This window comes from Schistocerca nitens, chromosome 1, assembly GCF_023898315.1.
Source record: "Schistocerca nitens isolate TAMUIC-IGC-003100 chromosome 1, iqSchNite1.1, whole genome shotgun sequence".
NCBI lineage: Eukaryota > Metazoa > Arthropoda > Insecta > Orthoptera > Acrididae > Schistocerca > Schistocerca nitens.
The window spans coordinates 732,592,651-732,619,725 of record NC_064614.1 but is presented as its reverse complement, the minus strand read 5'-3'; the positions used below and the strand labels follow the sequence as shown (position 1 = coordinate 732,619,725).

Genomic DNA, 27,075 nt, shown 5'->3' with positions numbered 1-27,075 from the left:
GCCGGAGAAGAAAAAAATTAATGCATAAGGCTATATATATTCGCTGATAAATATTGTTCTATGTGATTGCATTTATACATTTTCACTAGCAAACAAATGTTGATGTGTTGAAATGTTGTTTCATTTCTCGCATTTACCATAAAAAATGTTCTAGAACATCTGTTATGAAGTTTAATTTGGGTATTAATAAATCTTATCGTTGCTATTTCCTTAATTCCGAAATTTTAGTCACTTTTCTGAATGAAGAGTGGTCTCTCAGAATCATATTTTCACTGTTCGATACTGAGGTAAGCGAGGTCATGTCGAGTTGTTTTTCCGCGTAAATGTTTTAATGTTTGCCGATGACATCGCATGACAGTCCGTTCCATTGACAAGTTGTGTGACTCGTCGTGAAATCTAGAAACACGAGACTGATAAGCATGCGTGTCAGACGCTTTTCATGTGACGTATGTGATTTACTGCCGGAGAGAAAATTTATTCACACAAATGAGAGTTTACATGCATGCGCAATTGGTCACTCATCGCGCTACGATTTGCTTGCACAGATATTGTTTGTGGAGTATCTACGTTCTTCAAAGATCATGGTTCCACCTCAAGGAAGAATGTGTATTTTGTAGTAGCATGTTGTGCTGTCGTTGACAGGGAGGGTTATGTTGTTTTGGAAGGAATGCGAAAAAAATATCTTGTTTGCAATTCGTTAGCGTTTACCCCCCGAACGAAAGAAAATGGACGTTGTTATTTTGTTGACAATTGCATCTGGGCTTGTTATACTGCTAATAGCCCTTGCTTTATTAAAGCAGAAGAAAGTTGTACAAGATGGTACGTAAACAATACTGTTAACAGCTTAGTATCACACTTCGAAATCAGTTAAAAAATATTTTGATACAACAGAACCCAGAGTTAGAGCAGCCGGCAACCAGAGAGTTCAAGACAGACGTTTGCCGCGAAGAGCAGTAGCAGCACGAGCGCGCCTGAGAGCCAGGGGAGAAGCAGGTAAGCATTATTAACTTCATTTCGAAAAATTGTTGTTTGGGCATGTCATGAAGTAGTTTTATCAGCATAACGGAATGTGTTTTCCAATAACTGTACGAAAATAACGTACTGACAGGGAACCTACGTCACAGTCCGATATGAGGATATAGGCCGAATTGTATTCTGAATGCGATTTTTTTTTTTTTAAATCGTGGAACCACACTGTCAGTTTTTCTCAATGCGTTCCCAAATGTGGGCTTCACCGCCACAGCACAAATGTAATACCGTAGTTACTTTTTTAAAATCGTGTCGCTTATAAAGGCGAGGATTTATCATCTTATTTCGTGGTTAAAAGGGTATGATTAATGTAAAGGAGAAACTAGAGGCTTTATTCACAGCCAAACGAAAGCACTGACAGATCAGGGTTTACACTGAGGTGATAAGTCATGGGATCCCGCTAATATTGTGTCGGACGACCTTTTGGGGGAGTAGTTAGCAGTTTGATGTGGCAGTACTCATCAAATTATTAGAAGTCCCCTGCAGCAATATTGACCCATAATGCCTGTATATGAGTTCATAATTGCGAAAATGTTGCCGGGGCAGGATTTTGTTCACAAACCGACCTCTCGATTATGTACCATAAATATTAATGTACCATAAATATTAAGTGGAATTAAAGTCAGGCAGTCTGGGTGGCCAAATCATTCTATCAAATTGTACTGAATATTCTTCAAACCAGTTGTGAACAAATGTGGGCCAGTGACACGTAGTCAGCCATTAAAATTCCATCGTTTGGAATCATGAAGTCCATGAATAGCTGCAAATGGTCTCAAAGTAGCCAAACATAACCATTTCCAGTCAATGATCAGTTCAATTGGCGAGAGGACCCAGTCCATTCCATGTAAATACAACCCACACCATTATGGAGTCATCTCCATTTGCACAGTGCCTTGTTGACAGCTTGGCTCCATGACTTCGTGGGGTCTGCAGTACATTCGAACCCTACTATGAGCTATTAGCAAATGAAGGCCATGGTTTTCCAGTCGTCTAGGGTCCAACTGATATGGTCATGAGCCTAGGAGACTCGCTGCAAGCGATGTTGTGCTGTTAGCAAAGGCACTCGCGTTGGTCATCTGTTGCCATGGCCCACATTTATCTAACATATAGGTTAATTGTACAACCCACAGTGATTTCTATAGTTATTTCATGCAGCGTTGCATGTCTTTTAGTGCTGACAACTCTACGCAAATGCTGCTGCTCTTATTAAGTGAATGTCTGTGGTGAGAGGTAACGCCTGAGATTTGGTGTTCTCTGCACACTCTTGACACATTCTGCAGTGGAATGTCCCATGTGTCTAGCTCCATCTACTATACCGCATTCAAAGTCTGTTAATGTCATGCAGTCATAATCACATTGGACTCCTTTTCAAATGAATCCTCCCAGAACAAGTGACAATTCCATTAATGCACTGCCATTTTAAGGGCAATACCATTGTCATCTATATTACAGAAGCGGCCGATTCCACACATCTGCTTTGCCCCATGACATCGTCATTATGGCAGAAACGACTACTTCCAGCGATACAAAATGACAGTGGCATCACTACATACACATGCCAACAAACATGAACAAAAATAAAAATGGTACGAATATGTCTCACTCCAAAAATAAAATGAAACCAGTGAACAGTTGTGTAATCTTGGGGCTTTGGGGTAGGGACAAGCTAAATATACAGCAATACAAAAACACAGCACCATCCCAAAATAACAAATATCTAAAAAAATGTAAAATACAGGTTCTGCTATGTAGCTCAACCGCAGCTATCAGTACCAAAAAACCAACACCTACCACCCCAAAAAGTGGCATTTGACATTTTCCGTGACCTACATATATCTCAGCTGCAGCTATCAATACAAAAAAATCAATACCCACATCTCGGAAAAGTGGAACCAAAACCTCAAGTACTCAAAGGCCCAGATACCCCATATGTACTACGTCAATTAAAACACAACCGACCTACCGTAAATATACAATAAACATCACAATCACTATAGAATAAAACCAAAACAATAATTACTTACCAGTAAAAGCCCCAGCTTCTGGCGCCCCCCCCCCCCCACTCACTCACTCACACTCTCTCTCTCTCTCTCTCTCTCTCTCTCTCTCTCTCTCTCTCTCTCTCTCTCTGTGTGTGTGTGTGTGTGTGTGTGTGTGTGTGTGTGTGTGTCAACACCACATATATGAGCCAGAACTCTTCTCAACCTTCATGGTGTTGTCACAAATGTGACACCTAACACATTCAGCAATAAGACCGGACATCTGCAGGAACTGTATGACAGACATCATATCATCCCTCATCTTAGAACATAATGATACACTTGTGATGTAACTATGATATCCATATCTAACAAATAAGCAATAAGAAAAATTTGGACTTATTTTGCACTTCAAACACCAAACTAATCAGAGCCAACAAAAATGTCAAACACACAAACAAAACAAAAAACCCTTAATAGCTCAATGAAAACACTACCACAACCCACATTACCAAACCAACTACCTAAACTCAAAACCACATTAGCACGATGGCAACAAAAACTCAAATTAACCAAATACCGCGTGTTAAACTCGGCACATTCACCACTAGTAGTTACATGACACACACCACCACCATTACCCAGATGGGTGGAATCGGTCACTTCTGTTGACCCTATATATGTGCATACCAGTATCGCTATCCCAAGACTTTTGTTACCTCAGTGTATGTAGCTTCAACCAAAACTTTTACTGAATATTGCTGCAAACATAAATAAATAAAATTATTAATAAAAACAGACCAATCATTTCTACTGATTATGGACATATAATTATTAATCTGTTTAACTATTTGTGTGTTTTGACTAGCACTTCTGATTAGATTTGCACTTCTCTTCTTTACAGTCAGGAGATATGACCAGCCAGTGTTCATTTAGTGGAAGGGTGTAGTATCTACTTATGTCCATTTTTTTCTATAAATAACTTTCCTTTGACACATCACTTAGTTTCCAGCTCACTGCACACTTATACCGGATGAATTGGTATGACTACCTGCCAATTCTTCAAATGTAACTCTTTCAAGATCTTTTTCTGTTATCTGGCCATGTCTTCATGCCATTATTTTACTAGCACAAGAAACATTCCTGATAAGAACCTGTATCGTTAACCGCACTAGGGGGTTGTACACGACTCAGTGCTAATGGTACTCATGAAGGACGCACCAAGACTTGGTAAGTAACTTTTCGACCAAACAGCTTTCACAGCAGTGAAGACACACAGAGTGACAACTGTCTCCACTGAAATTGCACATTCTCTCTCTCTCTCTCTCTCTCTCTCACACACACACATAGAGAGAGAGAGAGAGAGAGAGAGAGAGTGTAGTGTGGTTCCAAGGATAACCACCTTTTGCGAGGTTTTGTTAATAAACCCGAATTTGTCACAGGTGACATTGTGATGAAAGTGCATTGTCTCTGCAAGAAATTTTGGTGTGTTTTGACGTAGATGATGCAAATTGCCTGTTATGTGAATCCTAGAACAGACATGGTGCCTTGCACAAAAAGTTATTCATATATTCTACCATTATTGTAAAAAAATTTGGTTATCAGTATGCTACCATGCATTTAATTTTTCCTGCAAAGTAACTTCTGGGAATCTTTAATCTAGCATTTTTCACATAATCACCGTCGACGATTTGACATCCACTGTTGGGTAAATGCCTCCTCCAGACTTTCCCATGCTTGAAAATTTGCAACTGTGTGCCTCCATGTTTTTCCTGCCTCATCCTTCTCAGCAGCAGCAGCAGATTTAGTGGTTAGGGATGTTCCATTTCCTTATAAATAGCCAAATCAAAATTGGGTAACAGATGCACAAGTGAAACATATATAATGGCAGTCACCCTTAATTTATCTAATTTTTGAACAATGTTGTATTAAAATTGGCATTATGGAAGCGTCCAATTCCACTCATCTGATTTGACCCATGACTTCATAGAGATCATGGACACTTCCAGCATATGCAATATAGGGGCCACAACGTCACTGCATACACGGGGGGGAGACACATGTCACTCCTGCAATAAAATGAAACTAACAGGACAACCACAGGAAGTAGGGGGTGTAGGATGGGGTCAAGCTAAATACATGACAACGTGAAAATATGAACACCACCACCATCCCAAAAAAAAAATATTATCCACAAAATCAAACACAAAAAAAATTGTCAAAATATGTCATAATGCTACGAACCACAAAAACCACAGGAATATTACATTTCACTTGACTTATATAGCCCAAAGGAAGCACTCAATACCAAACAGCCAAGACAGAAAGCTCCAAAATGTGTTGCAAATTTCACTTGACCTTATAGCTCAAATTAAATCATTGTACCTAGAACTCGAACACAATTCAAAAATCCCTGTATTATAAATTTCACATAACTTACATAGCTCAAACGAAGCCAACAGTACCAAAACCCACATGCAAATCAAAAACCTAAAACTTCCAGACTCACTGGCCGAAGTAAATAAAAAAAAAAGCGCCAAAGCAAACAAACCATAAATAACAGCACACACACAAATACCAACAAAATCCTGCAAACAATCCCAACTCCCTCTCCCTTTTTAACCAACCACAACCCACCTAATACCACTCAAGAAAAGAAATCTCAGAAACCGCACCAATAATCCCCCCAACCCACTCAACTAAACTCTCAACCCTTGGCCTATACATGCTCCCCACCTCTTCCACTTCCCTATAACAGATTCGATGCCCCCCTCCCCCAAGTCCCCTCTATTGTATTTGTACAAGCCCAAGTGCCGTAATTCTTAAACTCTATACTGTGGTTCACTACCAAATGATCAAAACCTTGCCTCAACTTATTCATCTGTCAACCACACCAGCAACCTCTTAGTTTGACTTTGCAATACCTGAAAAACACAATTTGAAAACCCACCGTCATAAACCAGCACAAAAACCACCCCTCCCATTCTTCCTTTTTGCAGACTGCAACTTTTCGATTTCCATTACCACCCCAGTCACCCCTCCCCTCCAGCATTCCCCAACAATTCACATACTGAGTAAAAAAAACAAAAACCAATCTGCCACACTTCTCACGCTCACTCCTGTGTCATGTGCACAAAGATGTGAAGATGAACAATAACCGAAATAATTTGCACGTAAAACAATCTCCCTGATGGCCAATCTAGATCTGTTGAACCAGGTAAAATATTGTCATGGTGTCGCTGCCACATATGCGGCCTCCGGGTCAGAGAGGCTGGGTCTCTTGTCAACTTCATAAGCTCATTACAAACACGGCATCTCATGTAGTCTGCAATCAAGCCAAACCCCTGCAAAAACCTTATTGCCATCATCATATCACTGCCCAGCACAGCCTGGAGTGAGTGACTACTATGTTTTTCTATCATGTCCATTGCTTACAAAAAACAAGAAAACACTCTTAAACTTTGGTCCATAAGAAACGCACAACACAAATCATACCTAACACGCTCATATGCATAAACTTCCGAAACAGTAAATCAAAGTAATCACTGGCAACAGAGTACACTCCTCCAACTACTATGTCACAGAATTATTACACAAAGTCAAATGACTGAATACCACACATAACACAAACAACTTCTGTTGTTAGCATCCACCACAAGAGCACGCTACCAGCTACTACTACACGCCATCTACAAACATGACCCAACTCAAAAACACTGTGCCACAGTGATGTAACACAACACGAGTCACTTAAGTCACAGGCCAAAGCTGAAGTGTGGAGTTGGGCACCTCCGTTGACGCAAAAAATTCTACTTTTACATTCCACAAACTGTCATATGGTATGTGATGGGTATACTTCTGGTACTTCTCTCATTTAGATTAATGTTAGCAGTTAATGGATAAGGTTGTTTTTTTTTTTTAATGAAATGCTGTTTTTTTCAGTTAAGTGATCTATGCTCTTCTAGTTGTTATTGTTTTGTATTATTGGCTTCTAAGGCCAAAATAATAAATTTGCAGAGACTTAAATTTTATTTCTTTTTTCATGAAAGTGTTCGATAATAGTATTACGAAGCATCTCATTGCCCATTAACAATTTATGCATCTACTTAATTCACTTATTTTATGATGATAACTTCAATTTCTTGTGTGACATTTTGGCATTATTTCTTTCAGCTGTACATGATGATTCTGAAGCTGAAGATGAGCCTGTACAAGATACAGCTGAAAGTTTGGACTTGGGTGATGCAAAAGTTGGTGCAAAAAAGAGGGCAAAACTGGAAGCAAAAGCTGAACGCAAGGCTCAGAGGGAGGTTTGTGTTGTTCATGCTGTTCTTAGCACTTGAAAAGTCAGGCATTCCCAAAACCTAACTGTAAACATTCAAGTGAGAAATAGGGAAATACACTATAGCCCTGCACATGTTGCTACCATAGCAGCTGTGAAAACAAGAAGAGAATAATTATAGTGTCACAGGTACATTTAAACTGCCATTCTCCCTGGCTTTCATATATGAAGTTAGAATGGGAGGAAATTGTAACATATGGTTTAATGGGATGTACCCTTCTCCTTGCACTTCAGAGTTTTGCAGAGGTCAGAGGAGAATGGAGTCTTCTCTATACACATCCTTGTTTTTTATCCCATAGTGCACAATTGAGTAGTTTCAAGGTTCAACATGTGATTGCTAGTTGGTTCTAGACTTAACACAAGCGTAAAAAGAGGGCTCTAAAAATTAGTTATCAGTGAAACTTTGCCTTTCATGGGCAAGTGCTCTACTGAATGAGCTACCCAAGCACGACTCAAAAATGGTTCAAATGGCTCTGAGCACTATGGGACTTAACTTCTGAGGTCATCAGTCCCCGAGAGCTTAGAACTACTTAAACCTAACTAACCTAAGGACATCACACACATCCATGCCCGAGGCAGGATTCGAACCTGTGACCGTAGCGGTCACAACCTGTCTTCACAGCTTCAATTCTGCCAGTATCTCGTCTCCTATCTTCCAAACTTCACAGAAGCTCTCCTGCGAGCCTTGCAGAACAAGCACTCCTGGAAAAAAGGATATTGCGGAAACATGGCTTAGCCACAGCCTGGTTGTTTCCAGAATGAAATTTTTACTCTGCAGTGGAATGTGTGCTGATATGAAACTTCCTGGCAGATTAAAACTGTGTGCCGGAATTAGAATCAAACTCGGGACCCCTGTCATGAGTCATGCTTGGATAGCTCAGTTGGTAGAGCACTTGCTCATGAAAGGCCAAGATCCCAAGTTCAAGTCTTGATCTGGCACATAGTTTTAATCTGCCAGGATATTTAATATCGGTGCACACTCTGCTGCAGAGTGAAAATTTCATTCTATCATTGACTGGCTGATTATGTCTTCAATAGCCTTGTTGGGGATGTCATTTTAATCCTGTAAGTGACAAAATGTTTTGCATAACAATGAAACACATATCAGCATGTATTTGTTGGGAATAGTAATGAATAAAACTGCTCAATTTATTATTTATTTCTAAGTCCACCATGAGGTATAGGGTGGCAAACATTCATAGCAAAGAACTGGGTGAAAAAAATATGCATGATACACTCCTGGAAATGGAAAAAAGAACACATTGACACCGGTGTGTCAGACCCACCATACTTGCTCCGGACACTGCGAAGAGGGCTGTACAAGCAATGATCACACGCACGGCACAGCGGACACACCAGGAACCGCGGTGTTGGCCGTCGAATGGCGCTAGCTGCGCAGCATTTGTGCACCGCCGCCGTCAGTGTCAGCCAGTTTGCCGTGGCATACGGAGCTCCATCGCAGTCTTTAACACTGGTAGCATGCCGTGACAGCGTGGACGTGAACCGTATGTGCAGTTGACGGACTTTGAGCGAGGGCGTATAGTGGGCATGCGGGAGGCCGGGTGGACGTACCGCCGAATTGCTCAACACGTGGGGCGTGAGGTCTCCACAGTACATCGATGTTGTCGCCAGTGGTCGGCGGAAGGTGCACGTGCCCGTTGACCTGGGACCAGACCGCAGCGACGCACGCCAAGACCGTAGGATCCTACGCAGTGCTGTAGGGGACCGCACCGCCACTTCCCAGCAAATTAGGGACACTGTTGCTCCTGGGGTATCGGCGAGGACCATTCGCAACCGTCTCCATGAAGCTGGGCTACGGTCCCACACACCGTTAGGCCGTCTTCCGCTCACGCCCCAACATCGTGCAGCCCGCCTCCAGTGGTGTCGCGACAGGCGTGCCTGGAGGGACGAATGGAGACGTGTCGTCTTCAGCGATGAGAGTCGCTTCTGCCTTGGTGCCAATGATGGTCGTATGCGTGTTTGGCGCCGTGCAGGTGAGCGCCACAATCAGGACTGCATACGACCGAGGCACACAGGGCCAACACCCAGCATCATGGTGTGGGGAGCGATCTCCTACACTGGCCGTACACCACTGGTGATCGTCGAGGGGACACTGAATAGTGCACGGTACATCCAAACCGTCATCGAACCCATCGTTCTACCATTCCTAGACCGGCAAGGGAACTTGCTGTTCCAACAGGACAATGCACGTCCGCATGTATCCCGTGCCACCCAACGTGCTCTAGAAGGTGTAAGTCAACTACCCTGGCCAGCAAGATCTCCGGATCTGTCCCCCATTGAGCATGTTTGGGACTGGATGAAGCGTCGTCTCACGCGGTCTGCACGTCCAGCACGAACGCTGGTCCAACTGAGGCGCCAGGTGGAAATGGCATGGCAAGCCGTTCCACAGGACTACATCCAGCATCTCTACGATCGTCTCCATGGGAGAATAGCAGCCTGCATTGCTGCGAAAGGTGGATATACACTGTACTAGTGCCGACATTGTGCATGCTCTGTTGCCTGTGTCAATTGTGCCTGTGGTTCTGTCAGTGTGATCATGTGATGTATCTGACCCCAGGAATGTGTCAATAAAGTTTCCCCTTCCTGGGACAATGAATTCACGGTGTTCTTATTTCAATTTCCAGGAGTGTAGTTCCAGTGGCACATACATTTATCAGTGTCGCTTGAAGGGTTGAGTGCACTAAGAACTTCGCTGTGTTGATTGACTTCATAAGAAATCCTAATGTAATAGGATTCCTTAGTTTTGAATGGAATCTTTTAACCCAGTTTCTGTTGGAGGATGGTGATGTAATCAGAAATTTCAGTAGCAGTGTTTATTGTGCTTGCTGTTAGGTGTGACAGGACTTGGGTTCCATCACCTTTAGTCTGTTCAGTTACTTAAGGATTGATACTTTGGCAGGAGTAGGTGGAGGTGCAGAACAGTTGCCAGGTCTCGTGCAGAACACATGCCTAATCTTTCTTTACATTCAACTCTCTCAAACTTGTAAATTATTCAGAAGTACAGATATGGAACTGGCAATTTTATTTATGGTAAAAAATTATTAAGATGATATACAGACAGTTACAAAAATGTTTTCTGGCATTGTTACTGAAATTCTGACATGTTTGGAAACTTATTTGTTCTTGAAGTTAGGTAGGGTCAAGAGCAATATTCAGTACTAAACTTTGGCTTTAATCTGTGACATAATGTTAATGGATGCTGTGGCAGCACCTTTTGGTGCATATTTTCAGTTTGGTGTCAGTTGGCAAAGCTGACAAATGTGAAATAAAAAGCCTGGTTGTGGTAACAGACTGATCTCTAGCATAGCCCTTTTGAAACAGTCGCCACAGATATCATGTTAAGTACAATGTTTGTTGCATGTTTCCTATGTCACCGATTCAAGCCAACAACTTTAATTAACTATTCATTTTTCCATTAGTTGAATGCTTTATGCAAACATGATGCTAAATAGTTTTTATCTACTCAAAACAGGAACTAAAATGACAATTCCAGTTAAATGTGGTGCACACTGGTCTACTCACAAATCAAGTACTAAGTGATCACCTATGTTGTTTTATTATTAGAAACAGACTCTCATGTTTATTGTGGTGATGTAATGTATTTACAGTTAGTTTCTGATAATAGCCTCCTTATTAAACTGCCAGAACAGGCCAAGAGAATGATATTGAACTTTTCCACTCATAACTTTCAACAAACTTGCATGTGGCAGTGTTCATTGCCACACAACAAATAAAATAATTCATGAACTGTAAAAATTGAAACAAACGAAATATTGCCTATAATGAATGATTCCTTATGACAAAAATATTAGGCAGACTATGTGCTTGTGCTGATGAATTGTACCTAATCAATTACATACTGATCGTAATATTATCTTCTGATGTGCTATGTACTAAAAACAACATTGACACTTTGGAGACATTGTAAAGGAAAATTCTCATGTGGAAACGTAATCACAACCTCGGACTGGAGTATATATTACAAGAAATGGCGGAGAGCAAGAAACAAATTCTGAACAGTTTGGAAAGCTTTCACTGATAAGAGCACATCACTTGTTTTTTTGCTTCTTATTGGTTACAAATAAAACTTTCCTTCCATTATTTTCTAGAAACTGACTAGTTGCCAGCATATGGGCAGTAGAGGAACAGAATTCTTATCAGCACTTCCAGTATTCTTGACTTAAACACAATTTTTATTTGCTAAATCAAATCTCTTTCTTGTACATCAAATTGTTGCATTGCAATAAGGTTTAACTTGCATCTCAAAGGTGGTGTTGCTCTGTATCATATAGTGCTTGCATTACGTTGAGGAACTGAATGTTGTCAAGCAGAGTTTGCTTTATAAGTGGAAGTTATGCCACGCAATTACGCATTAAGAGAGCTTACAGAGAAACATAGGGAAGAAGTGAACAATCTTGAAACTGCGAATTAGAAGTTTAATTTCCTCTTAAATAAGTATTTTGACAGAACATCTGGTAATTTTCAGACGGTGTTAACTTGGTTGTAGGCTCCAACTGAACCATTATTGCCTGTAAAAAGCTGCATTTACTTGCTGTTGTAAGAGATTTTGATTAGTAGCCCACAACCAGAAAAATTTGAGGCAGCAGTGATGTGGGCACTGAGTGCTGAGTAGGCTGCTGCTTAGCGCTTGGCAGATGCCATTTGATATTATGGTCATGGTCTAGTGTTTAGCGTTGCTGCTTTCAGAACACGGGGTCATCGGTTTGATTTCTGGCTAGGTCGGAAATTTTCTTTGCTTGGGGACTGGATATTTGTCTTGTCCTAATCATCTCATCATTGATGTGTGAGCCACCACAGTGATGTGAGATAGAAAAACTTGCACTATATCGTTGAACAACAGCATATGGGGTCTCCTGGTCAGTAATGCCATGCAGTCATTTCATTTTCATTTACCTTGATGCCCACATTGTTGCTGCCTCAAATTTTTCTGATGATGTCTACTGATTGAAATGTCTCACGAAGTAAGTAAATGTGATTGAGACTTTTTTTAGAACACTATATAGCAATCTCTGCAGTTCCGTGGGCAAAATGTCTAAACTATTGAACTATTACTGTCCTTTGTTGAAGGCTGATGGAAATAAGTTGAAATCAATTTCTACATTATTTTTATACCATTTTTTATAGGTACAGAAAGCTGGCTGAAGCCAGAGATAAATTCTGCCGAAATTTTTACAAAGGTACAGACGGTGTTTAGAAAGGATAGATTGCATGCAACCGGTGGTGGAGTGTTTGTCGCTGTTAGTAGTAGTTCATCCTGTAGTGAAGTAGAAGTGGATAGTTCCTGTGAATTATTATGGGTGGAGGTTACACTCAACAACCGAGCTAGGTTAATAATTGGCTCCTTTTACCGACCTCCCGACTCAGCAGTATTAGTGGCAGAACAACTGAGAGAAAATTTGGAATACATTTCACATAAATTTTCTCGGCATGTTATAGTCTTAGGTGGAGATTTCAATTTACCAGATATAGACTGGGACACTCAGATGTTTAGGACGGGTGGTAGGGACAGAGCATCGAGTGACATTATACTGAGTGCACTATCTGAAAATTACCTCGAGCAATTAAACAGAGAACCGACTCGTGGAGATAACATCTTGGACCTACTGATAACAAACAGACCCGAACTTTTCGACTCTGTATGTGCAGAACAGGGAATCAGTGATCATAAGGCCGTTGCAGCATCCCTGAATATGGAAGTTAATAGGAATATAAAAAAGGGAGGAAGGTTTATCTGTTTAGCAAGAGTAATAGAAGGCAGATTTCAGACTACCTAACAGATCAAAATGAAAACTTCTGTTCCGACACTGACAATGTTGAGTGTTTATGGAAAAAGTTCAAGGCAATCGTAAAATGCATTTTAGACAGGTACGTGGCGAGTAAATCTGTGAGGGACGGGAAAAACACACCGTGGTACAACAACAAAGTTAGGAAACTACTGCGAAAGCAAAGAGAGCTTTTCACTCCAAGTTTAAATGCAGCCAAAACCTCTCAGACAAACCGAAGCTAAACAATGTCAAAGTTAGCATAAGGAGGGCTATGCGTGAAGCGTTCAGTGAATTCGAAAGTAAAACTCTATGTACCGACTTGACAGAAAATCCTAGGAAGTTCTGGTCTTACGTTAAATCAGTAAGTGGCTCGAAACAGCATATCCAGACACTCCGGGATGATTATGGCATTGAAACAGAGGATGACACGCGTAAAGCTGAAATACTAAACACCTTTTTCCAAAGCTGTTTCACAGAGGAAGACCGCACTGCAGTTCCTTCTCTAAATCCTCGCACAAACGAAAAAATGGCTGACATCGAAATAAGTGTCCAAGGAATAGAAAAGCAACTGGAATCACTCAACAGAGGAAAGTCCACTGGACCTGACGGGATACCAATTCGATTCTACACAGAGTACGTGAAAGAACATGCCCCCCTTCTAACAGCCGTGTACCGCAAGTCTCTAGAGGAACAGAGGGTTCCAAATGATTGGAAAAGAGCACAGGTAGTCCCAGTCGTCAAGAAGGGTCGTAGAGCAGATGCGCAAAACTATAGACCTATATCTCTGACGTCGATCTGTTGTAGAATTTTAGAACATGTTTTTTGCTCGAGTATCATGTCGTTATTGGAAACCCAGAATCTACTATGTAGGAATCAACATGGATTCTGGAAACAGCGATTGTGTGAGACCCCAACTCGCTTTATTTGTTCATGAGACCCAGAAAATATTAGATACAGGCTCCCAGGTAGATGCTATTTTTCTTGACTTCCAGAAGGCGTTCGATACAGTTCCGCACTGTCGCCTGATAAACAAAGTAAGAGCCTACGGAATATCAGACCAGCTGTGTGGCTGGATTGAAGAGTTTTTAGCGAACAGAATACAGACGTTAAAGTAACCTCTGGCATGCCACAGGGGAGTGTTATTGGACCATTGCTTTTCACAATATATATAAATGACCTAGTAGATAGTGTCGGAAGTTCCATGCGGCTTTTCGCGGATGATGCTGTAGTATACAGAGAAGTTGCAGCATTAGAAAATTGTAGCGAAATGCAGGAAGATCTGCAGCGGATAGGCACTTGGTGCCGGGAGTGGCAACTGTCCCTTAACATAGACAAATGTAATGTATTGCGAATACATAGAAAGAAGGATCCATTATTGTATGATTATATGATAGCGGAACAAACACTGGTAGCAGTTACTTCTGTAAAATATCTGGGAGTATGCGTGCGGAACGATTTGAAGTGGAATGATCATATAAAATTAATTGTTGGTAAGGGGGATACCAGGCTGAGATTCATTGGGAGAGTGCTTAGAAAATGTAGTCCATCAAAAAAGGAGGTGGCTTACGAAACACTCGTTCGACCTATACTTGAGTATTGCTCATCAGTGTGGGATCCATACCAGATCGGGTTGACGGAGGAGATAGAGAAGATCCAAAGAAGAGCGGCGCGTTTCGTCACAGGGTTATTTGGTAACCGTGATAGCGTTACGGAGATGTTTAATAAACTCAAGTGGCAGACTCTGCAAGAGAGGCACTCTGCGTCGCGGTGTAGCTTGCTCGCCAGGTTTCGAGAGGGTGCGTTTCTGGATGAGGTATCAAATATATTGCTTCCCCCTACTTATACCTCCCGAGGAGATCACGAATGTAAAATTAGAGAGATTAGAGCGTGGACGGAGGCTTTCAGACAGTCGTTCTTCCCGCGAACCATACGCGACTGGAACAGGAAAGGGAGGTAATGACAGTGGCACGTAAAGTGCCCTCTGCCACACACCGTTGGGTGGCTTGCGGAGTATAAATGTAGATGTAGATGTAAAAAGCATTTAAACTGCTTCGTTACCATGAGTCATAAATCACATGGCACTCAAAAGAGGTTGTGCACAAAATTTTTTGAGTCTTCACATTTATTAATCTTGAAATGAGTAGCATAATAACTGGAAAACACTAGGCAATATTTCTAGAAAATTGGAAAAAAAGTGAAATGAAGCCTGGGACAGAACTGCCCCAAGACATGCTTTGGCAGTGTAAAAACAGAGTGAGTCCGAAATGAATTCACGGAACAACTACGCTATTCACCAGATTTGTGGCTAGATAGTATTTTGATTCCACTGAAGAGGTTATGAGCATAATAGATGGGTATTTTCTAGTTCTTCTGGAATCACCCATGAAGGATAGAATCAGTAGATAAACATTGGCCAATTTTCATTAAAAGGCCAGCAGTGGGAGACTAGTAAGGAAAAAGATCAAAGTTTTCAAAATGTGCTCCTTTCTAGTAAGCTGAAAAATAGCTAAAGTCAACAAGGACATTGGGGAAATGTAGAATTAGTTCTGGAACACCCTCCGAGGGTTGCAGTAGGAGTGGATTTAATATCTACTAACATATAACAGCTTGCTGAGAGCTGTACCAATGGAAGGTGCTGTGGAGGAACACGAACAACAGCATAGGAATGCCTGGACAAAAGTACATTGACCATATTATAAGGACAAGGGATGCAGCAGCTGCTACCAGCAAGACACATTGGTTGCAGAAAGGGACCACTGGCAAAGATGTATAGCAAGTAAACACAAGTATTAAATACTCAAGTAGCTTGAGAAGTAAGACTAGATACACAAACTGATAGTTTCCTGGCATATTTGTAACTTGTTGAATTCTTGGATGTAGGTATCCATCCAGGTCACGTCACAAGTTTTGCACAACATTTCGACAGACTTGTTGCCATCTTCAGGAGGTTTCAGATGTTCAGATGACTGCTGCGCTGCTAGGGTCAGTGTCCTATGTATCACTCTGCTCCTCCTGCTATCTGTGCAATTACTGCAGTGGATGGTGGGAGTGTTAACAACCCCTTGCAACTGCAAACCCTTGTCTCCATGCTACTGCTACCAGGTGCTTACCTCACTATACGAGAACGCTTCCCTTTTTGTCAACTCAATGCAGGTTCCCACACCTGACATAGTTTTAGTCCATTATCTTCATTAATTAGATGATCTTTGAGACTGAAGGGTGATTGAAATTAATCATACAATCCAAAATTTAGGAAGATCACCTATGTTTCTTGGTTTCGTTGCAGACTGTAACGTGGCAAATTTTTGTTATGTTGGCCACAGTGATTGAGTGGTCTGGTATAATTCAGTGTGGCATCTAAGTCAATGGCACTTCTCTTCTACCATGTGCATACAGTTTCCCAATGTATTCCTTGCCTCATTGCCGGGGAATTGGGAGGCCCTCTGGTTTGGGAAGTGGAAACCAGAAGGCAAGATGGGGGGAAGCGTGGGGGGGGGGGGCATTGTGTGCAGAAAGCCTACACAAACTGATCTGTATCTACAGGTTTCCATTAGCTACATTTACTCCCAGTGTGAAGGCATTTATGATCACTTGTTCAAAGGGCTTGATCCATCTGCAAGGAAGACAGCTGTCCAATTGAGCTGAAGCACATCGAGACAACTTTCCAAAGAAATGGGGATACCAACCAGCAGATAAGAGCAGCAGGAAGAAAAAGAGAAGCACAAATTATTTGCATGCGTCCTGTTTGTCAGCAGTACCTCTAGTAAAATCAGCAGAATTTTGGTGCGACACAATGCTAAATGTGTATTTTCCCACCCCTGAAACCGTGATACCACAGTGTTCAGTAAAGGATGATCTCACCGTGAAATTGGTGGTGCCAAAATTTTGTAGGGGGAGGGGGGATACATGTATTAAACATTGTATCGTTTCAAGATACTGCTGATTTCTAGAGGTATTGCCAACGGACAGGATGCACACTAATGATTTGTGGTTGTGCATGTGTTCAGACAGAGTGTACCTACACAGCAGCAAGAAGAAAAGGGTAGCACAAATCGCTGGAATGCATTCCATTTCTCAGCAATACCTCCAGAAAACCAGCAGAATGTTGGACTGACACAATTTCAGATGCAGTTTTTACTCACCTCTTGAAAGCCTTGACACAACTAGATTCAGTAAAGAATGGCCCAGGCCTTTGCAAACCAGGGGTGTGCCAAATTCCATACCAAAATAGCAAGGCATTCATTTGAAAACTTGACACGGTAGAAGAGATGTGCCACAAACATAAGACCACACTGAATTATAGCAGACCAACCATAGTATAAACATTGGCCATGCTACAGATTACATCAAAATCAAGGTACTTGCTCAATCTTCCCCTCATAGGATTGTGTGGTTTGAGCCCATTGACATTATGGTCAAAGATGTTCTAATTAACAAAGATAACAGCCTATAACTGAGTTAGGCATGGAACTCTGCACTGAGCCGACACAAAGCATAGTATTATGATACAGTGATTTGGCAGTGGCGGGGGGGGGGGGGGGGGGGGGCACATCCACTCCCCTATAGCCCAATGTGGCAGCTGCACAGACAGCAACAGGTGTGGAGTGATCAAGCAGTAACAGCCAATGTATATAGCATGCTGACCTGAGTGGGGTGGTGTTCATCAGGTACCACCTGAAGATGGCGTCAAGTCAGTTTGCTGAAATACCGTGGAGAAGTTATGATGTGACTCAGGACGACTCCATGGAATTCTACAAATAAGACTGACATGTCCATTTAAATAACTGACCTGCAGAGGAAAAATAGTCATCTATAAAGACTTGTGGTCTGCTCAGTTTTAAATTATAGTGATGGTAATAACTGCAGCAGGAAGCTTGTAAACGGATCCTCATGTTGATCTTGTGAGTAATTGATAACTGCCCCTTTCCAAGTTCACTCTATGTACGCAGGACATTCAGTAACTAATGCAACACATTTTTTCCCCTGAAAGCAGGTGGTTTTATTCAGGATTCCAATATACCATATTATTCAACACTCTTTTGGTCACAAAGACCCTGTTTTTCAACATAATCTCCATTCAGTATGATGGCCTTATGCCACCTTACTTGGGGAGCCTGTATGCCCACTTGATACCACTCACTGGTCGATATTGGACTCAGTACCTTGCTGCATCAATAATCTCCCCATCTCTATGTATAGTGCGCCACATATTGGAACTTCATGAAACTACAGGCTGTAGCAGAATATTCCACGATGTTCCACAATAAATTCTGCATTTTTTCAATCAAAATTGGCTGAGGAAAATGTGTTGCATTACTTATTGAACATCCCTTGTATGTTGCTGCACTTCTGTTTTTAAGCTGAATTCGAAAACTTAATTTCAAATCATTTAGGTGTAGCTGAAATAACGAGGGTAATTAATATTTGTAGTGAGCAGTTTATCTATGATTCCTAACATGAATTTTATTTGACTCCCAGGCAGAAGAACGAGAACGTGAGGAACGAAAGCGCCGCCAGGAACAGAGTGAAGCTGAAAGACAAAAAGAAGAAGAACGTGCTGCCCTAGAACAGAAACAAAAAGAAGAAGCTGAGAGACGTGCTCGTGAGGAAAAGGAGCGTCAGGAGCATGAGGAATATCTAAAAATGAAAGCAGCATTCAGTGTTGAGGAGGAGGGCTTTGATGAAAATGCTGAAACTCAGGGCGAATCAAATCTGCTTCAGGAATTTGTTGAGCATATTAAAGTATGTTAAAAAAATAAGTGTTATGTTATTTAAGTTTGTTGCATATAATGTAGGCTTTTAGTGTTACCTGTCATGTTCATACAAGGATTGTGTGTCTTGTCCATTCAAAGTGAGGTGGCACAGTGTTCATACTTATGTTCATGTGGAGCCTGGTTTAAAACAATGAAGACAAATGATATCAACCAGAAGAGATACAGCTGATTTCCTTCCCCCATTTTTGTCCTGTCTGAGCTTGTATTCCAGCTCTAATGACATCATTGGTGATGGAATTTTCCTTTCTTTATGTCATATTGGAATATTTTTCCCTTGTGAATGGGAAGGCAATTTAGATTCTTTCTTTCCATACTACAGTCTTCTTTCCTCAAATACTCACCCTCTTGAATATTTTTGCACTTGTTCATTATCCTTAAATGCAATATAAATTCTTTGAGAACAATAAAATGAAGTACTTGCAGCTAACTCGCAGTTCAGGTTTTTTACATTTATTGTTTTATGGAGCTTTAGTTCTTGGTTTCACTGTGCCGTTTGATGAAAATAGCAGCAGTACTTTCAGGGGCTACTGCTGATTTGTGTGACTGACATATCCTCAACAACTGTTCTGTTCCCAGTTATTTTTTGGTTCTCTCTGTGACATTACTCAGCATTGGGTCCCTCGTACAGTTTGGCATGTGATCGTCATCCACCAATTTATAAGCTTCTTTCTCACTTTGTGTGCAATGGTGACAACTGTCATAACAACTTCCACCAAACGGTGAAACATTCTCATCTCAGCTGCATTTTATCATCATTCTCCTTAGCAGTGTAACATTCAGAGTTATGTATCACGCTCAAAGAAAACCATTTCAACTGAAATCTTATGTTACCAAGATGCTTGAATTTTGCCCAACTTGCGTACACAAAGCAAGGTTGCACAGTCGCTAGTAGACAGCCATCAAGATTTTTTTTTTTTTTTTTTTTTTTTTTTTGTGATTTCCCCAAATTTCTCCAGGAAAAGGCCAGGATGGCTGCTTTGAAAGGGCCTAGCCAATTTGCTTCTCCATATGTGTCTCTAATTACCTCAACGTTCTGGGGTCATTAAACCCTAATCTTCTTTCCTTCTTGTTTACCACACTCCAAATCCTATTTTGCTTGGGATTCTAGGATCTCAGTGCACCCCACTGAATTGTAAACAGGAGATGGGCTGCAGGCCCCCCCCCCCTCTCTCTCTCTCTCTCTCTCTCTCTCTCTCTCTCTCTCTCTCTCTCTCTCTCTCTCTCTCTCTGCACCCCCTTCCCTCTCCAGGAATTGCAGAATGGTTAGGTTTAGTTAGACTATATTTTCGTCTATGTACATACCACTGCTAATAACTCTTTTCTTGGTGCCTCTGTGCACCTCAGTGTCAGTTACTCGTCACCTGGGGAATGATTTATGCTCTTATAGGTCACTATGTTTAACTAATTGCTCAATTTTTCTCACTGTTTTATTTACAGAACATGAAGGTGGTGGTTCTGGAAGATTTGGCTGCAACATTTAAACTCAAGACACAAAATGTTATTGACAGGATACAAGAACTTCAAGCTGAAGGAACTCTTACAGGTAAGAATGCAGGACAGTTGACTATCATGTTTGTGTATGTATTTCAAAGTATATATCTAAAAACAAATATGATGTAACTTACCAAACGAAAGCGTTGGTATGTTGATAGACACACAAACACACATACAAAATTCAAGCTTTCGCATCCCACGGTTGCTTCATCAGGAAAGAGGGAAGGAGAGGGAAAGACGAAAGGATGTGCGTTTTAAGGGAGAGGGTAAGGAGTCATTCCAATCCCGGGAGTGGAAAGACATACCTTAGGGGGGGAAAAAAGGACAGGTATACACTCGCACGCGCGCACTGGAGATCCATCCTTCATGAAATCCTCCCCACTCCACCAAGAGTGTCTTTCCGCTGTCCACCTAACCTTCGTAACCTCTTGGTTCATCCCTATGAAATCCCCAAACCACCTTCCCTACCCTCTGGCTCCTACCCTTGTAACCGCCCCCGGTGTAAAACCTGTCCCATGCACCCTCCCACCACCACCTACTCCAGTCCTGTAACCCGGAAGGTGTACACGATCAAAGGCAGAGCCACGTGTGAAAGCACCCATGTGATTTACCAACTGACCTGCCTACACTGTGAAGCTTTCTATGTGGGAATGACCAGCAAAAAACTGTCCATTTGCATGAATGGACACAGGCAGACAGTGTTTGTTGGTAATGAGGATCACCCTGTGGCTAAACATGCCTTGGTGCACGGCCAGCACATATTGGCACAGTGTTACACCATCTGGGTGATCTGGATACTTCCCACTAACACCAACCTATCTGAACTCCGGAGACGGGAACTTGCCCTTCAATATATATCCTTTTACATATGTCTGCTTGTGTCTGTATATGTGCGGATGGATATGTGTGTGTGTGTGTGTGTGTGTGTGTGTGTGTGTGTGTGTGTGTGTGTGTGTGCGTGTGTGCGCGCGAGTGTATACCTGTCCTTTTTTCCCCCCTAAGGTAAGTCTTTCCGCTCCCGGGATTGGAATGACTCCTTACCCTCTCCCTTAAAACTCACATCCTTTCGTCTTTCCCTCTCCTTCCCTCTTTCCTGATGAAGCAACTGTGGGTTGCGAAAGCTTGAATTTTGTATGTATGTTTGTGTTTGTTTGTCTATCAACATACCAACGCTTTCATTTGGTAAGTTACATCATCTTTGTTTTTAGATATATTTTTGCCATGTGGAATGTTTCCCTCTAAGTATAAATCTATGAGAAAAATAGTTTTTAAGTTAGTGATTAAATATTGTGAATTTAATGTTATGGCGATGTGAGTTTAGGTGGTCAAAGAAAACATTGAACTTTTCCCTCCCACGGGGCCATACAACAAAGGTGTCATCCATGTACCTAAAAAAGCATTTCATTTGTCTGGGACCAATGTATGTGCCTCCTCTTCAAATCTTTCCTTAAAGAAATTGGCCACCACTAATGAGAGAGGGCTGCCCATTGCCAACCCTTCGGTTTGCTCGTAGAATTGACCCCCATATAGGAAATATGTCACGGTCAATACGTGCCTGAATAAGTCCAGGAGAGCACCGTTGAACTTTTCTCCAATCAGCTCAAGTGAATCATTCAGTGGTATGCGGATAAATTGGGAGACCAAGTTGAAACTGACTATACTTTCACAGTCTGTGATCTGTAGCTGCCAGAGGTGTTGTAGAAAATCCTCAGAAATCCCAGACTTGGGGTCCCACAGACAAGGTGAATAAGACCACCAGGGCTCCTCTATAGGGAACCGGCCTTCTGGAAAAGATTGTTAAGCTGCTAAGGACTAAAGCACCAGTACCACAAAGACTTCATGACGTACCTAAGGTACACGAGGAAGGGGTTCCTCTGTGTCCAGTGGTCAGAAACATTGGCATAGCCACCTACCTCGCTGCTCAACACCTTAAAAAGGTGTTCTTGTGGGGAAGTGTGCCCATCACATTCGCAACTCGCAGGATTTCCTACAGCACCTCAGATATCTACAGATCATGGACTCTGACATTATGGTCAGTTTTTGATGTGGTCTCCCTGTTCACCTGTGTACCACTGAATGATTCACATGAACTGATTAGAGAAAAGTTTGATGGTGCTCTCCTGGACTTATTCAGGTACGTATTGACCTTGACACACTTCCTATATGGGGGTCAATTCTATGAGCAAACGGAAGGAGTGGCAATAGGCAACCCTCTCTCACTGGTGGTGATGGCAGCCAATCACTTTATTATGGAAAGGTTTGAAGAGGAGACACTTACATTGGTCCCTTATCAACCCAAATGCTTTTTTAGGTACATGAATGACATCTTTGTCATGACACCATGGGAGGGAAAAGCTCAATGTTTTCTTGGACCACCTAAACTCACACCACCCTACGTTAAATATACAGTGAACTGGAGAAGGAGGGACTACTCCCTTTCCTGGATGTACTAGGCAGATAGTACCTTCAGTCACAGTGTGTATCACAAACCCACTCACACTGACTTGTACCTGCAAACCAGTATCTGCCACCCTTAGGCACAGAAAAATGGTGGACTCAGAACTGTGCCCTGTTTCCCCATCCGAGGTTCCTGAAGTACAAGAAAAAATACAGAAGGCTGCATGTCAGACCGATATCCGCCAAAATCAGCACAATTCTACTGGAACATAACACCGGAATCACGTTCCTTTCATCCACCAAGATTAAGGCTCTTGCTAGGGAGTCTGAAGGATGAACTGTGTCTACAGAAACTGGGTGCTAATCACCTAACCATGTGAATGTGGTATGGCATACATCTGCCAGACTGTTGACACCAGGTACAATAAGCACCAAAGACACACCAGACTGAGACAGGCAACCAAGTCAGCCATTGCCAAGCATTGTGTAGAATTCAATCATTCTATGGCATATAATAATGCCAAGATTTTAACACAAACATTGAGACACTGGGACAGTGTCATCAAAAAATCTATTGGGATTGAAGTCAGGGAGAATGTCATTAAGCCTGATATGGGTTACCAGCTGAGCTCGGCTGGGAACCCAGCACTTGATCTAGACACAATACCTGAGGACATTCTTCCAAGTCTCGAGCTGCAATTCAAACACCATTGGCCTTAAAATAACACTGCAGCCACTTCTGGTGGGTAAGGACTTCGGACAGAGTGCCTAAAACGGCACACCACAGTAACAGAACGGGCTAGATCACAGGAGAACTTAAAGACAACAATCTGAAGATAAAATGGCTAGCACGGCGTGGACATCATTTAGAACAGATAATACACACAAAGTATGCACAAAGCATTCGGAATAGCCGTGGCTAGAAGAAAACCTACAGATGCTGCTATTGGTCAGCGCGTACCACAGACAGAGCACCTAACACGGTGTGGAGCACCTAGCACAACGTAGGCATAAATATCGTACTTGTTCCACACTGGAACCAGTATGAGACAGCACCTGCAGAAAACTATATGAGTCACGCAGTTGAAATATTGTGGAGGAATGACGAGAATAACTGACAGAAACATGATTATTCAACACGACAGTGCCTCACCGGAAAAGCCTGAAAAAGATGAATCATTTTTAGACACACAGAATTTCATTACAAAAATAGATATTACTACACAGTTAACTTCACTGTTAACAATCCTTCAACACTACTACTGAGTGCTTAATGTGGGAGAGTGTTCAAGTCAGAACTGCCATCAAAAGGTGGGAGAAATGAGCCACAAAACAACTGTCCTATATCACACCTGTTTGGAGCAGAATTCTAGAACATATTCAGAGGTCAGATTGTGTGAAATCAAAAGCTTACTTCTCATGTATGATATTTGAATTACTACAGACAGAGGCGATCCAGTGGATTCAATATTACTAAGACTTTCACTTTAAAATTTATTGCAAAGCAGCACATAGGGCACCCTGAATTAAAATTATTCTACAGACATGAAAGCAATATCTGGTATTCACCAGGGATGGTTCATGTTATATTAGATAACATTTTGGGAAATATAAATGGTATTACACAACTGTACTTCACAAAAAAAGTCAACTATCACTTTAAATAAACATTAAGTTCTCATTACAAAAGTCATTGTTGTAGCCTATGGTACATGGTAAATTTATCATATAGTCAAGACTTATACAAATATCCATGTGAGGTGGCACATTGGACATTCATTTGGGAGGACGGCAGTTCATTTTCCCTTCCACATTTAAGTTTCACATTATTTCCATAAACTGCTTCAGACAAATGCTGGGTGGTTCCTTTTAAGAACTACACGACTGATTTTCTTCCCTCTTCTTACCTTGTTGACATGATATTAAATTCTAACCTTACATTCATAATTATGTTATCAGTACCTTGTAGTAGTGTAAGACCGCAAATCCTGTGATATTGAACTGTTTGGCCCTATTAGTGGCTGGAGCAGTCAGTTCAAAGGTTGGAGGCAAGTACATACTGCCTCAAACAGAACCACACATAGTGAAGTACTTCGGTGTTAAACCAACCTTTAGGCTGAGGATAGGTCTGTTTAGTAACAAGAGTGTGAATTAGTTAGATAGCTCATATCTTTCAAATAAAGTATAAATCAACAGTGTAGAGGCAAGTGAAATGTCTACAAGCATTTGAAATAGTGTAATGTTACTTTCATACTCAAAGAAATTCCAAAACAATTTAGCCAGTTTTAAAACAGTACAATTACTTCAGTGTCAACATGTAATTTAAAAAAGTATCACTGGAAATGTGCCAAATAGAAGAGGAACTGAAATTTCAGGCTGCTATTGTTAAAGTCAAGTCAGAAATGTAAGTGAGAAGAATTACACACACCGCATTCTTCTTGGTGTTGTACCATTTCTGCTTCTTTATTAATGCTGTTGTTCAGATGCAACAGTTAGTTCTTAATTCATACAAAGACTAAGCTGCTAATATTTGTGACCCGTAGGATATGCGGTGTTAACTCTGATTCTAATGTTCCAGGTGTGATTGATGATAGAGGCAAGTTCATCTACATTTCTCAACCAGAGATGGAGGCAGTTGCCAAATTTGTTAAACAACGTGGGCGTGTGACTATTACTGAACTTGCAGAAAACAGTAATCGTCTTATTACCCTAACCCCAAGGAATACCATGCTTGAGAAAGGACTAGCAGGGTCATAAGCTAATAAGTAATTGTTTTAAATAAAAAAAGAGGACAAACTGCCAGGAGTGTATTGTAATTATTTTCCTTTACCAAGATACTATTATTCTGTTTCCACATAGTTTTTTAATAACAGGCATTGACTCAAGGAATTCCTTCAGTAACGGAAGACTAATGAGCGAAGGAATTTTGTGAGATTGTGATGTTCGCCTGCTTTACTTCATCGTTGATTATCCTCATTGTTAACGTACTGTGTTGCTATACTGGCTGAAAAGGGGAGGGGGGTGGAAGTTCAACACTACTACTTAAAATTATGTAGGCGTTGTTGTTGTTCTAACCAACACAGATTTCCTGTCTGAAACTTGGGCTTGGACTGACTGTCTTGGGCCTTTATATATCCTTACAATAATAGGTACTGAAACTATAAAGTGTTTGAAGTTGCAGAAATAACAATTAAAACATAACAAGTTCAATTAATTGAATACATCGAAAAATTCAGTCTTTTTAACAGTTTTTTCTACTACAAGAGTTAGGCTGAATTATTTGTTTAAATCATAAAATTAACAGATATAGTTATGCAAACAATACTTTTGACAAAACTGGTAATTACTTTAGAATTAATTAAGAGCTGGCTTTGCTAACATGTTTTCGAATAGAGCCAAATAGGCCCTTTAAGAATACTATTAGTTGTTCCTCTTGTCCGTCCCCGGTAGCTGAGTGGTTAGCGTGTCAGAATGTCAATCCTAAGGGCCCGGGTTCGATTCCCGGCTGGGTCGGAGATGTTCTCCGCTCAGCGGCTGGGTGTTGTGTTGTCCTAATCAGCATCATTTCATCCTCATTGATGCACAAGTCGCCGAAGTGGCGTCAAATTGAAAAACTTGCACCCAGCGAACGGTCTACCCGACGGGAGGCCCTAGTCACATGACATTTATTTATTTATTTAGTTGTTCCTCCAAAAGTTTATAATTAGTACAGAATTTATACCGTATTTACTCGAATCTAAGCCGCACCTGAAAAATGAGACTCGAATAAAGGAAAAAAAAAAAATTTTCCCGAATCTAAGCCACACCTGAAATTGGAGACTCGAAATTCAAGGGGAGAGAAAAGTTTTAGGCTGCACCTCCAAATCGAAACAAAGTTGGTCCATTGTAATATGAGACACAATTTAGGTCGAACGAATGACGATACAGCTACAGTAGTTTGGTTCGATTTGTAAGCTTAGCAGTTAAGCTTTACCAGGTAGCCATTGCTATGCGTCAGGCGCTCCGTCCGTATTTATATGGGTACCCTTCCTTTTTCACGTGCTTCGTCTGGTTCGAATCGATTGCTTATTTTGCTTCGACCTGATAAGTGCTGTTTTCTTTGTTCTAGGTGCTTACGTCACTAAGCAGAAAATGGATTACTGTACTGTTCGTCGCATTCTGATAGTGCGTGTTTACGGTCTGTCGCCGCTCGCGGCATGGTTTGCTTTTGTGCGTGCTAACACCACTTACAATAAAAAAAAAGAGGAATTGTC

The 27,075-nt window shown here is 41.4% G+C and overlaps 1 protein-coding gene across 1 annotated transcript; it reads left to right on the top strand.

The window, feature by feature from the left end:
- The first annotated feature begins 582 nt into the window (after nt 1-582).
- LOC126259970 (DDRGK domain-containing protein 1) lies at nt 583-25,611 on the top strand. The gene is made up of 6 exons (XM_049957097.1): nt 583-819; nt 892-993; nt 7,182-7,318; nt 18,636-18,899; nt 20,369-20,474; nt 25,401-25,611. Exons 1-6 carry the CDS (start codon nt 726-728, stop codon nt 25,577-25,579), a joined length of 882 nt encoding a protein of 293 aa, XP_049813054.1. The 5' UTR covers nt 583-725; the 3' UTR covers nt 25,580-25,611.
- Nucleotides 25,612-27,075: the final 1,464 nt, after the last annotated feature.